We start from the raw sequence: 14,447 nt of genomic DNA, 5'->3' as shown, positions 1-14,447 counted from the left end.
CTTGTTACAGTTTACTCCTCAAATGATACACAACAGTACAGAAGCTACTTCTGTACTGATGACCCAGAGCACAATAATAATCTGTATTTAATGAATGCCACTGCTTACCATACCATGATTCTTTACCTCTTCCAGGTCACAGCTAATCTAGTCGAACTTAGTTGGAGATAGTGTGCCAATCTCTCGCTGCCATGTTTTCTGTTGTGCTTCATACATCTGATTACAAAAACGAGCTTTCCATGCTAAGCTTGGCTGTATTTTAAGGAAATACCATTTCATGGAGCCTTTAAGCATACCATGCAATGTACATTTTCCTTTTATAAAACACAGACACAGGAAAATAAAATTCTAGTGAGAAATGTATCACTTACAAATGACATAAAAGGGAAAACCATACGTGACCAACAGTAACTGTTAGGTGGGAAAACACTGAATGGCTTAGCCCAGAGGTAGACAAGTGCTCTCAAACACAGGAAGGGTTCATATATATTTACTGTGTCAGTGCTGCTGTTGTGCTGCTGTCTGGGGCCCAAAAGTTCAAGTAGCACCCTGGTAGCTGTAGGCTGTGACAATGACACAGAGCATTCTGAGGAAAACATAGGCCTTTACTAGAAATATCACATTATATGTCCACTTTTACTGTCTAGCTATCTGTGAACACTGGTGTTTCTACGCTATAATGACTCAATACCAAAGCCAAACACCACATTTTCAACAGTAACATTAGAAGTTGTAGGATTTTGCTCATTGTGGATGAGGTCCATGAAGGACTGCAGCAAAGCCTGGATATCACATGGGAAATCATTTTATCTCAAGATGTCAGTCATTAATATTTTGTTAAAGATAGATTATTGTTAAAGCCTAATGTTTAGTTAAGTACAGTAGGTTTAGTTCATGAAATACACCATGTTTCGGAGACAATGGCACATCCACTTCTGTAGCATAAAGATATAAGCTCAATTTCCACCAGAAAGTCCCTAGTACTTTCTGTTCCCAGGAACTAAAACTCAGCTACTGCCCCTGGTGGAAAAGACCCTCGAGCACGCTGTGATGTAGTATTTCCACAGCAGGGAAGATTCAACAAATTAGCCTCCTGCTGTAAAAGCATGACAGTCGGCAGCGGGGTTATAAGAATGGTAAATGCTCGCTATGGTTAACACATACCAGTGGCGGAGGACAGACTGCATGCAAAATTGAAATAATTGTTTTTTGCATGTTTAACAGGTGTAATTTTATTTATTTTATTTTTACTCACTGGGGTTTTATTACATGTACACTAATAAGCATGGGACTGTTAACTCCACGTAATGTTTCACTCAAACCAATGTCATGCTCTCTTCCACGGCCTCTGCCTGCCGTGCTCTGTGGGTGGAGGAGCTGAGCTCCGCCCTCAAGTCAAACACCAGGAGAAGCAGCTCCACAAACACCAAAGCCACATTTTCCAATCTACTTATCTCAGTCACTGGTCTCCACATGTAGGCCTACTGAGAAAATGCTCCTTATAAATCGAGAACCCAAGGAACTAGGAGCTAGTTGCATCAGTGCACCCAAATAATTTTTCACATTGGCGCACACTGATTTTTACTCACACACACAGACACCGTAGAGCCCTGTATTTAACCAATCAGTGACGTTCAGTGCTGCAGGTCTCGTTCCACTAGTTCCTGGACCTTCAGAAAACACTACCCCCGACTAGGAAATTTTTTTCAGGGGTAGAACTACGCCCCAGAACTTTTAGACCCTTTATCCTCCGGTGGAAGTGCAGGTAGAGGAACTACATTCCGAAAAAAAGGTTCCTGCTCCCCGGGCAAAAGTTTCTCTGGTGAAAACAGGGCTGTAGATGACAAGTCATCCTGTTTTTCTCCAATTGACTGTTTGCTCTGAAGAGTCAGGCGAATACTCTAAGCATCACTCAAAATGTAAAGACCAGTTCTGTGACAAAAGGTTATTATCAACAATGTTTTATATTATGCATTCTTTAAAGAATACTGCCATCATCTAAAGACAGTTCAGTGTGAGTAATTGGAACCTGAAGGGATATCTGTGTGAGCCAATAGATAACCTTTCTAATCTGAACTATGTGCAGGGCCAAAATTATTGTTCGTGTCTCAGTCTCTCTCGACAAGGAACAAATCTAGCAATGAGCAATACTGGTATGCATTTTCATCTGTCAACCTTGTGCAGGTTTTGGTGAGATGCACTGGAAAAATGGAACCTTTTACTTTTTGGTGTTTGTTTTTCTTTCACAATAAAAAGAAGATTTTTAAAATTGTTCATTTGTTTCATTTTAGTGCTACAGTGATGTTGCACTCTTAAATTATATGAGATGTTGAGCCAAATATAAATCACACTGTTGCACTGTTAGTAAGGTATAAAACAAAATAGTATGCAAATGTACTTACATCCACAATAAAGAAGTCTAACCAACACCAGGCGTTAGTGAAGTACTTGACAAAACCATAGGCCACCCATTTCAGCAACATCTCCAGGATGAAGATATAGGTGAAAACCCGGTCAGCGTACTCCAGAATGATGCGGATTACCTTCCTCTGCTCAATGTACACATCCTCAAAGGCCTACGGAGCAGCAGAGAGCGTCACACAGGCAATGGCTTCACTGATTTCTTTCTGCATTCAACACTGATACATTATACATGTTGATATTGCAAATGGGTAAACTATGAGGTAAGCCATACCTTACAAAACCTATACCTACCTATTATTACCTTTATCATATGTGCACTGTGCACCTCATAATAAGAATTAAAGGTAGGAGCATCAGAATGGTATTTATGAGTGTATACAATAATGGAAACCAAAACTGGCCAAAAATTGTGTTTGAATATTGGTTCTAAAAAAAACCTAAACTTGACTATTCAAATATCTGTTTTTGCACATTATGTCCAGGCAAACCAATACAATGAGAACTACTACTACAAAAACTTGTTTATGTTGAAATAAATGTACATGTCTTAAAAGATCTAACACACCTACGCAACACAAAATAAACAAATAAAATAATAACTGTATGTTGCGACATATACTGTAGAACAAGCACTCAACACTCAGCAAGCTCTACTGTGATAAACATGGAACAACAACCATCTTTTCCTTGACATGAAATGAGAGTTAATCAAAACACTATGGCTGGAATGGCAGGCTAATTGTAGCTCAGATACACAACTTTATCTTGAGGATCCACAATTTTGCTGTTGACTGACCAAAATCTGAAATACTTCCAGAGTACCTATCACTCTCTCTGTGGGTGAAATGGTTTGGGACTGCTCTGCCATCATTACTACACAGTTGATGTTGAATCATTTGCTCGTTTCAGCTTGACCTACATTTAATTTTTAACTAAAGCAAGTTACGTTGTGTGACTCCTTGTCCGTCACATATTCAGTGCAGCAACACAGGCTCACACGTGAAAACATTAGGCAGTCACAATAGTGTGTGTGCTTTTACCAGGGCTCCACTGCTGAGCAGGATCATGAAGATGATGAGGGTTTCAAACCAGTTGTGTTCTACAATCAGGTAGCAGGTCTTCCTCAGGAACCACCAGTATTTCCCCCAGCCATGAGTTATGGGAACATCACAGCACTTGTATTTGGCCACACATTCTGTATAACAAATAAAACCACGACTGCTGATGTGTACAAAAACACCATAGACACAACGCATTATCTATCAGAGTGCCATTATTATAGTATGTACAATGTTAATAATAATTCCTGTAGTCAATACCACCTACCATCTGTCCAGCAGGGTTCTGGGTCAAGGTACTCCTCCACTACCTCTACCACTGCCACCTCCTCCACATCAGGCTTGATGTCTATTGTGCTGCCCTCAGACGAACTGGTGTCATCCTGCTCGGACAAACAAGTGCACCCAAAGAGATCAGTTCAACCTCTGCATTTCTCTCTGAACATTATAGGCTCAACAGTGAGGTGCTCAAAGCATATGGATATGCACAGTGCCAGTCCAGCCATTACAATTATATCCCTTTAGGTTTAGAAGCATGACATGATTTATTGCTAGAGATCTACATGTTTTAGTCATGTGGTATAGCTAGTTCTCCCTCTGCCACTGCCTGGTCTGCAGAATCACTAATAGATTGCCAAGGAAGTGATAAACTGCACAGGTAATGATGTCCACTACTATACATGCATAAATATAGATTCATTTATTTGTGATGAAAGAATTAAAACTATTATGCTTGTACATGAACATTCAAACAAAAGAGTCAGTTGAACACACAAAAAGAACTGTGATAAAAATATGATTAATTTGTGAAATTAATTTCAGGTATATTTTTGTATACCTAAAACAATTTTACTAACATGTGTAAGGTGTAATAAAGAGGAATGTGAAATCTCTCCTTTTAAAACACTTAAACCATGGCTTGTTTTTGGTTCCCCTGTACCAATAAATCATGCCACATCTTAACAATATGTCAAGGTGAGCCAGCGTAATATCAGCCTTATTGCAATAAAGCACACACACATTTGTGCACATAGAGACACAAACACTCAGCCAGTTCAGTTCACTAGAGAGTGATACTGCACTTTATAATGTTAAGTCATCAGCAAAAGACCACATTCAGACTTTCTTTTCCTCCCTCTCTTTCCTCCTTCAAACCAATGGATGCCTGTTTTTCTAAATCACTCTTAGCTGTAACTGTGTCTAAGCCCTGCAGTGCACCCTGTGGCTGGCTTCTTGTATGGTTGGTTGAGGTAGCCTAGTGGAATATCATCCTGGTGTAGGTACAGTAGTGATGTTGGCAGCTTCATGCTGCTGCATTATCTCCTTTCTTCAAACCAGGTCAAGGTGACCCGTGTATCATATTCTCTACAAGCTTTTGGGCCTGGCTTGCCTGTTTCCCACATTCAAACTATACAATAGCCAGTGTGTGTCTTTGTCTGTTGTCTCATCATGACTGCCTCTATCTCTATCTGTCTGCAGGGTCAGTAGTCAGACTCAGCCGTTACTGATCTCATGTCTAAATAGATGTTCTGAAATGTCAGTCAAACTAAATGTCATCAGTGTGGCAGCTCAGACCACTTCGGCTTAATGGATCAAACGATGCCACTGTGGACACACACAAACACACACGTTTATGTATGTGCACTCTTGCATCCCCTTACATTACATGATTAAGTCACCTTTTGGCTAAACTATATTGTGGCAGTAGCTTTGTCAATGTTAACATCTGAAGTTTATGCTGATTTCAAAGGTACATTTCTATTCTTTTAAGCAAGTTATTAAGCACAGTCATGTTACATTTCTGAACTGTCCCAAATCTCCACTAAAGACCATTTGAAATGGCTGCTTCAGAAACATACATCAGCTGCAGGTCACACAAAAATGACTTCTTTTAAAATCCTCATCATGAAAGCCATCTGAATAAGGACCTTTATTCATTTTTGAGGAGTGCCTTGAATTTTACTTTTTTCCAGTCATCAAGCAATAATTTATCCAAAACCCAAACTATAATAAACACTTAATCAAATACATCCCCCGCTTCCATCATTCCTCCATTCTCACATTTACAAGTCCTTTCTACTCACATCTTTACTGTTCTCCAAATCCGATTCACTGCTGAAGTCTTCTGTATTTAGGTTTTCAAAGTCCGACTCGCCAACAGCAATAGGAACACAGACAGTGAGGTTGGGGTTGTGGATGAAGGACATGTAGTCCTCATCAATCATATACTTTCCCACACTGCTCCCAATGCCACTGGTGGTGCCGTTCCCATTTTTAGCATAGTCCAGTTCACGGTTGATGTCCACTGTGTGGTTTCCAATGTAGTTGAGCTTCTTCTCATACATTTCATCCAGAGGCTTCTGTTCATCCTCTATAGGCTGCTTGTCAGAGTGACAAAATAGTATGTAAAAAAAACAGGCTAAAACAAAACAAGAATGCCATCAGAGCTGTTTGACTATGACACACATTGACAACAGCTATAGCTCAAGTTATTTAACAACCAAGAATTGCTCATGCATATACCACAGACATTTATTTACTGTATATGGTACCTTTTTGACCACTGTGGCTGCAACGACCCGCATTTTAGCCTTGAACCAGGCAATCCCATTTTTTATACGGACAACCGCAATCTGGAGGTTGTTGGGCTCACCATCATCATCAGTGGCAGCAAGGTTGTCTGCACTGAATGAGCTCAGCAGCAAGGCCAGGAACAGATTCAACACCTCAAAAAACAAAACAAAACAAAAAATTAAAAAAAAAAACACCATAAAAGATGGAAAACCCATTTACTTGCAGTAAATTTTGGGAAACTACAGTGTGCTACAATCTTCCAGCAGCATCTATGCTATCAAATCTTTGTTTTGCCTTACCACCAGGTTTCCAATGACCATGACCATCATGAAGACGGTAAGGCACATGGTTTGTCCTGCCACCTCCATACAGTCCCACATGGTCTCAATCCACTCCCCACACAACACTCGGAATACAATCAGGTAAGAAGTCCTTCATGTGCCAGCGAGGTAGCTTACAGCTTTCCGCGATCTTACACACACAGTCTTTGTAGTTTTTTCCAAACAGCTGCATGCCCACCACAGCAAAGATGAAGACGATGATGGCCAACACCAGGGTCAGATTACCCAGAGCTCCAACTGAGTTTCCGATGATCTTGATCAGCATGTTGAGGGTGGGCCATGATTTGGCCAGTTTGAACACTCTTAACTACAAGAGAAACGGGAACTGGGATTATTCCACAGTTACTGATATTACTTCTAATTTTAACATTATGTGAAGCAAATGTATTGACTGCTAACATGTGACTGCCATTTGGTCTGGTTTACACTTTTATTAAAGCCCATGACATGCTTTTCCTTGTTTTCTGAGTTATCTACAATGCTACAACAGTGAATTATCATCTTAGACGTGACCTAAAGCTAAAAAAAATGGGGTGTACGTATGTTATAGTACTTCTGTGCAGAAGCAACTCGGTTTATACATGTCTCACAAACAGACTTTTTTCCTAACAAAATTAAGTATTATGTGATAGTTTAACGATTTCCTTGAATGGTCATAATCTCCAGGCAGTTGCATGTTCATGTGAGCTTGCCTGACATCCACCTGAACCATTGTAAAAGCAGAATTTTTCAACTGCTCCTGGTTTTGTGGATATATTTTACCTCCTGCTGCTGTACTGTGACCAGCGGATGTGGAGAAAAATACAGGGCCTGAGATTACTGCATGCCTGGGCATGTTCCTGTACAGGGGTTCCATTGTTTTATTGTTCTTTGGTTTTATTTATTGAAATAATTACTGACAATCTGGAATTATGATGGGTGCCAAGATAATCTAGAGGTGCCCAAGATTAAACATTAAATGGCTGGAAATGAGCAAAATGAGCAAATAAACAAAACCTACACAGTCTTACTGGTTTACTAGTTATGGAAGCCCCTTGGTGCTTTAAACATAAAAATATTAAAGAAAAAGCAGCATTATGCGAGAAATAAAATCGAATGTGTGACAGTTAAAAGATGAACATTTTTTTAATGAATCTTTTCAGCTTGACAGTTTTATCTCTGATTAATGATATGCTGACACATGATGTGTACATGATGGCCAGAAGAGGATTTATACAGATGATGACATTCTACTTACCAATCGGAAAGACCTGAGCACTGACAGACCTTCCACATCAGCCAATCCGAGCTCAACTAAACTCAGAGTCACGATGAAGCCATCAAAGCAGTTCCAGCCTTCCTGGAAGTAGTAGTAGGGATCCATGGCAACCAACTTGGCAAACATCTCCCCAGCAAAGATACCAGTGAAAACCTGTAGACTCACACAAAATACCAAATAAAGTTTAGAAGTATCACTGCACAAATTTGGGATTTACATAGTGAGTTATGAAGGAGTGTGTAGAATGCTGCATTTATAATTTCATGGTGCACCTACTAGCACAGCACGACATTGGTACCGCTTTCTAGGAAGTAACAGCAGCTGTAACAGATCATTACAGTTAAATTTCCAGACTATGGCTTTATCCAATCTGATTTAAAAAAATCTGACAAAAAGTTTTAAATCTTTAAAATAACAAAAAATTTTCAAAAAGTAGAAAATGGCAAAATGTCATATCTCGTCTTTATTTAAAAGTCTTAAGGGAAATTTAAGTGTAGAATGCACTTGCTTACATTGCATTTATTGATGAAGTAGTGCTGATTAAAAATGAATTGAGATTGCTCAGTGTGAGGACTGTTTTGTCAGGGCAAAGTCACAAAGCAACAGCAACATGTCCCAGCAGAACTCATATGGAGCTGTAGTACCCTGAGCCTCCCCCTATGGTCTACCCAACAGGTAATTGTTTGCCCGATCAGTGTTACAGAGAACACCCAATGATTCATACCACACCATCCATCATGCCACACTGATTCCTTTGAGTTCTTGTTTCACTCTTGACAGTATGCCAATCCATTTAACCTCATTTCCTGTCCTATTACTGGCACTGTGCCAATACTGCTCCCCGTGCAACTCACTGAAGTCCCTGTTTTACCTCTAAACCGAGTTTATTGTCACACACTGGATTCCTAATGCTAATACCTGAGACATGATGGTGTTTATATTTAACTAATCACAAGATGCTAGCTCTGCAAACACACACCTCATCCCCTCCCCCCAGCGAGTACCTGGAACTTGATTTAGCACCATCTCCTAAGGGGCATCGAAATTTAGCTCCTGGAACGTGTCTCCAAATTGGGAGGAGGGTAGTGGAAGCAAAAGCAGAAGCCAGGACAAGGGGTACCAGTTCCTTTATGGGTAGTAAGCTCCTACAGTGGAAAAGGCCTATTTGACAGATCAGTGGCAAGCCTTCTTATCATGACTGCTATGTTTTTGTATGTGCGTGTGTCTAACAGAGAGAAAGCTTGAGACAGCAGCGTTCAGTAGAGGTGAGGTAAGCGGGATACAACGAATGCAGGGGAGTGGAGAGTTTGGGGAGCAGGCTGACTGGCTACATTAAAATGGAACTAAATCTTTAATGAAATACCATCAGAGTCATATATACACTATGAGTGTGTTTATTCTTAAGTGCACATACCAAATGATGTATTGGTTTGAGGTTATATTGGTGGGGCAAACTGAACGTGCAGTGTTCCTGTAGCTCCTGAGAGAGATAATGAAGCTCATGCAGGCATAAAAAGACAAATGGCAAAGGCTAAAGAAAGGGCAAAAGAACAGCTACAGCTTCTCACCAGGTTGCCAGTCGCCAAGACACTTTCAAATTGCTCAGTCATTGGGTGGTGCTCCATGGCCATGAAGAGAGTGTTCAGGACAATACAGATGGTGATGGCCAGGTCAACAAATGGGTCCATGACAATCAAGTGGACTATGTGTTTGATTTTCAGCCAGATGGGACAACATTCCCAGATGAGGAAGATGTTGGCAAACTTGTACCAACAGGGAGGACACCTCCTCTGAGACTCCTCCAACTCTGCAGGAACAGGAGAAGCAGAAAGAAAACTGACAAGGCTGAGAAAAACAAAACAGTTTATAGTGAATACCTAAATTCACTCAAGCAAAGCTGTATAAAAGACAGCATCTGTGTCTGGACATCATGCTGTCCAACCTGCCTAATAATGAAGATGGCATGCATACATCTGACAAACCCATATTTAACTCCAAGTGTAAATGCATGGCTCATTAAGTGCAGATTCTATTTTTGTAAAAGGTGTAAATTTTGGTTAAACATTTTGAAAAGAAAAAAGGAAGAGATGAGTACTCCCTGTACCCTCTAACAGTGTGTTGGTGACTACGCTCATCTGACTATTGGCATGGTCTTTTCCTTTGAAGGAGGAGTTCAGCTGATCCACAGATACCATGAGAGAGCCAGAGTGCTTCTTCTTAATCTCCAAGTCTGTAGTCTGTACTCAGAAAGACATGACGTCAGTCAGCGATAGTACTCACATGAATGCGTATTTGCAAACTAACACACTATAAAACTAAATGATAAATGATGCTCTGGGACTGCTCAGAACAAAAACCCTTATGATAAATGTGTCTCTGATTTGTTCCATTTAAGTATTTCCTGCAATATTACATATCATACAACACATTTCAAAATCAAATTCAAATAGCTGCCTTAATTTACTACAGCTGAGGAGAGAACCAAGTCTTTATTTACAGTAATTTGACATGTTTATTTCGAATTTCCACTGATTTCTATACATAGTAAGCAGCTATTTAAAAATTTACAGTGCACTTTCTAAGCCTTTCACTGACTATTATGCACAACATAACTATGTCCCTAAGTAAGCATCATTAAACTGCATGCAATGGCATGCATGTCAAGAACAGGGGGAAATTTGATGCTACAGTTCACCATGCTACATTTAAAGGGAGGTAAAAGGAAGTAGAATTGTTAAGAATAAAAGAGGAGTCTCTCATGCTAGTTAAAATGAGGAGACATTGTTACAGAGAGTTTCAGATTTGTTGTTGCACCATCCAGTGGCTCAGGGGCAGAGGATAATGATAACAAGAAAGAAAGATGGGGTCAGAAAGAGAGTGAAAGTGAAAGAATGAGAAATGCAGGGGTAGATAAAAGCAGGGGCAGAAAAAAAGTATAGACCTGAGTGTGGAAAGTACCTAACAGTGGAAGAAATAGAAGTGAAGTAGAAGTAGGAAATTAATGTTTTTTTCTTTTAAAATGGTTTGCCAGTGTTTTTTTTTATGAATGACAATGGCTGTTAGAGGAATAAAGGGTGGCTGACATCATACTGCATTGCTGTTAGATAGAACTTTTTCAGCTGGTTAGTGCCTTCTAGAGTGGTTATAAAAGGAGCAGCAGAAAAAGGGCATTAGATCAGGGTGGAAGTGGTAGTGTAAGATGAAATGAAAGAATGTAGATATTCAGGGGAAGAAATGGAAACTACTGCATTTAGGGAAAAGAGGAACACGAGGCAAAGGGAGGAGACTGAAGGAGAAGTTGCAAAGACTAGGGCCACCACCCTCATGCCTAGACTGTATTGGTGTCCCATGGACGTCCTTACACTGTCATCAGTGGCTGCCTTATCTATTTTCACCTCAGGCAGAAGCCGTCTGCCAGGCCCAGGGCCGATGAGAGATACGATGCCATTGCAGTCCACCGTGCTGTTCCTCTTTCCTCCAGAATGGGGTGCCAGCGGGTGGATGCGGGATGAGCCCACTGTAGCTGTTGCGGCGGTAAGGGATAAAAAGGGAGCCCCGACGGTCTTCACTTTCCTCTACTGTACTGTGCTCGTCATCAGCAAACTCATTCTCTGAGCCCACGTCCTTAGAACGGCCTTTGAAGCTAAAGATGCTGCTGCGGCTGTTGTGGCGTGACATGAAAGGTGAGCCCGGGATGCTGAGTAGTGACTAAAGAGGCAGAGACAGACGCACACAGGGAGAGTTGAGTAGTTATTAAAAACAGCAGGAGTTACTTGATGTGTAAATAAAAGAGGTCAACGAGGTGAGGAGGTCAAGGGGGCAGGGCAGAGTGCTCATAGATAAACCAAAAGACAGAGAGATAAAGAATGAAGAATTTCAAGCAAATAATGAAGTATGTAACATAAAAAGAGGTTTCATTCTTTTCTGCTAGGGATGTAACAATACCAAAAAATGATATTGCCATGATAGAAAGTCCACGACACAATACTTGTCACAATATAAAAGAATAAAAACCAAGAAGATAAAAAAGATGGAAAAAAGGCCTTTTATTAAATAATAAATCAGCGTTTTTTTGTATGATTTTCCTTTTAACTTAAAGTGCTCCTGCTTTCCTCCTTTATTAAAATAAATATAGCCAGCCATGAACTAAAGGTGTGCAAAAACTTGAATAGTCATTGGCACTGAATCACTGAACTGTTTGTACAACTGCAAAACAAAAAAAGAGACAGGCCACAAAATCCATACAATCATCTTGCACTGAAATGCAACTCGACAAAATCAAAGGCCTAGGTAGTCTTCTTCTTCTTTCGGCTGTTCCCGTTAGGGGTCGCCACAGCGAATCATCTGGTTCCACCTAACTCTATCTTTGGCAACCTCTACTCTTGCCCCAACTAACTTCATGTCCTCTTTTAGCACATCCATATATCTCCTCTTTGGCCTTCCTCTCGACCTCTTGCCTGGCAGCTCCATCTCCAACATCCTTCTACCAATATAACCACTATCTCTCCTCTGCACATGTCCAAACCATCTCAATCTGGCCTCTCTGACCTTCTCCCCAAAACAGCCGACCTGAGCTGTCCCTCTGATGTGCTCATTCCTAATCCTGTCGATCCTGGTCACTCCCAGTACTGATGAAAATGTTCAAAGCATGACAGTACCAACATCAAATTCTATCTGTGGCCACTCCTGGTGTGCAAAGTGCCAGTTTTAACCACTGAGGCTAGAGCATGATCACACTCCACAGGCAAAGTAACAAGCTGTAGCTACGATTCAGATGACTGAAGGAGGAATTCAAAATGGCATGGATCAGTGAGCTGCTGCAGTATCAGGTGGCACTGAAGTGAAGACTAGAACAAAGTGATGAGTAGACAGTGTTCCCTCACGCAAAAAGTCAGAGCTCTGTCACAGCAGCCAAATGACCAGAGGAAGAATCTCCAAGTCCAGAAGGAGGTGAGGGCAGCAGTGAGAACCTGCAGAGTGGTGTCAGCGATACAGGAGGCTTTGTCAAGAGAGAAAAACAATTTAGAGAGAAATGTCATCTAGGCCAAGCTGTATAGGGCTAAGCCCCAAGATGAAACTTCTTGACCATGCAGTATAAGATATGCTACCCAATCCATCACACCTAAACATGTGTGCCAAAGCAGAGTCATCAGCATGTCCACACTCTGCGGAAAGCAGAATTCCAGAAGACATCTTGTGCTGCTGTTCCTGTGCCCTGGCAGAGGAATGATATCGCTGGCACCATGACCAGGTCTTGAAGACCAGTGCCCAAGCCATCAGTGTAGGAATGTGCTTGAGCCAGAAGACTCGCCTTTCCAAGCATGACAACATCTTCATCAGAGCCAGGGCAAAGGCAAACATTTCAGTCTCTTGAGAAGGCCATTTAGATACAGCCTTTGAGAGGAATGTTACATGGTAAGAGGGACTTGGTCAGCAAATGCAGGAAAGGTGGTTGGAGAGCCACCAAGTGTCTGCCTGCTGAAGCTGGATACATTGGCTTTGCATCCTATCTCTGGCTAGAGCACAGAACTCACTAATCAAGAGAGAAGAGTCATGAGAGAAAGTCCCTACAGTAATTTTCCTTCTGAAAATAAGCTGAGGCCTAATGTATAATGTGTCCACAAGTACCAATAAATTAGGTATCAAGAATTACCTGATTCATGATGGACGTCTTCCTCCCTAGCCGGCTTCCTGGAAAACGAATTGTGCTTTTCTTGCTGCCATCATCTGACTCAGACTTAACAACCTTTTCGCTGTCTCCCTTTTCTTTCTCCTGCTCTTTCTGACGCCATTTCTTCTTCCGATTGCGACGCTCCTTGGCACTCTTTGAGCTCAGCTTGGAGACCTCAGAAGAGCTTCGGGACAAGTGCCCCCTTCCTTCTTCCTCTAATGCAGCCTCAGACACCGTGCCTGCAGATGTCGCCATAGCACAAGCCTGAGAAAAAAAAAAGAAGAAAAGAAACATGATAAACATAAACCATAAAAAATAAGTAAAGGTGTGTGTGTATGTGTGAGAGAGTGAGACCAGCCTGTGTCTCCTCCTGCTGCTTCTTCAGCTGCTCCAGCATAGCCTGGAATTCAGCTTCTTTCTGCTCAGCTTCCTCCATAGTGGCCTGGTTCTGCTCCTCATAAGCCATGGCCACCACAGCCAAGATCAGATTCACCAGGTAGAAGGAGCCCACAAAGATGACCAGCACAAAAAAAATCATGTAGGTCTTACCAGCAGCTCGCAGAGTCTGACAGAAAACACAGACAAAGCAAAGACTTTTAGAGTGACTTAATATAGAAGACAATGTTGTTGAACATACATATTGTGCTTTTGACAAAATATAAATGGATGCAGGCGGCACAGTGGTTAGCACTGTCGCCTCACAGCAAGAAGGTTCCAGGTTTGAGCCCCAGCCAACCCGGGGCCGTTCTGTGCAGAGTTTGCATGTTCTCCCTGTGCGTGTGTGGGTTTTTTCCTGGTGCTTGGGCTTCCTCCCAAAGACATGCAGCTTAGCTTGACTGGCGACTCTAAATTGCCCGTAGGAGTGAGTGTGAGTGTGTGTGGCTGTCTATCTACGTGTCAGCCCTGTGACAGAATGGCAACTTGTCCAGAGTGGACACCGCCTCTCGCCCAATGTCAGCTGGGATTGGCTCCAGCCCCCCTGCAACCCTATTCAGGAATAAGCGGTATAGTTAATGGATGCATCCTAGTAAATCAGCTACAGTGCCTTGCGAAAGTATTCGGCCCCCTTGAACTTTGCGACCTTTTGCCACATTTCAGGCTTCAAACATAAAGATATAAAA

General features: G+C 41.5%; 1 protein-coding gene across 1 annotated transcript in view; it reads right to left on the bottom strand.

Moving 5' to 3' along the window:
• Positions 1 to 14,447, bottom strand: part of scn8ab (sodium channel, voltage gated, type VIII, alpha subunit b) — a 51,158-nt gene that overhangs the window by 14,690 nt on the left and 22,021 nt on the right. Inside the window, 14 exon segments of the mRNA XM_020593259.1 lie at positions 2,403 to 2,576; positions 3,465 to 3,619; positions 3,751 to 3,865; positions 5,567 to 5,860; positions 6,035 to 6,208; positions 6,356 to 6,482; positions 6,484 to 6,704; positions 7,635 to 7,808; positions 9,224 to 9,462; positions 9,760 to 9,892; positions 11,051 to 11,168; positions 11,170 to 11,363; positions 13,309 to 13,590; positions 13,685 to 13,891. Of these exon segments, the coding sequence (XP_020448915.1) occupies positions 2,403 to 2,576; positions 3,465 to 3,619; positions 3,751 to 3,865; positions 5,567 to 5,860; positions 6,035 to 6,208; positions 6,356 to 6,482; positions 6,484 to 6,704; positions 7,635 to 7,808; positions 9,224 to 9,462; positions 9,760 to 9,892; positions 11,051 to 11,168; positions 11,170 to 11,363; positions 13,309 to 13,590; positions 13,685 to 13,891 (2,607 nt within the window).

This window comes from Monopterus albus, unplaced genomic scaffold (genome assembly GCF_001952655.1).
Source record: "Monopterus albus unplaced genomic scaffold, M_albus_1.0 scaffold18.1, whole genome shotgun sequence".
NCBI lineage: Eukaryota > Metazoa > Chordata > Actinopteri > Synbranchiformes > Synbranchidae > Monopterus > Monopterus albus.
The sequence above is the reverse complement of the archived record's forward strand: the minus strand, read 5'-3'. Positions and strand labels throughout refer to the sequence as shown.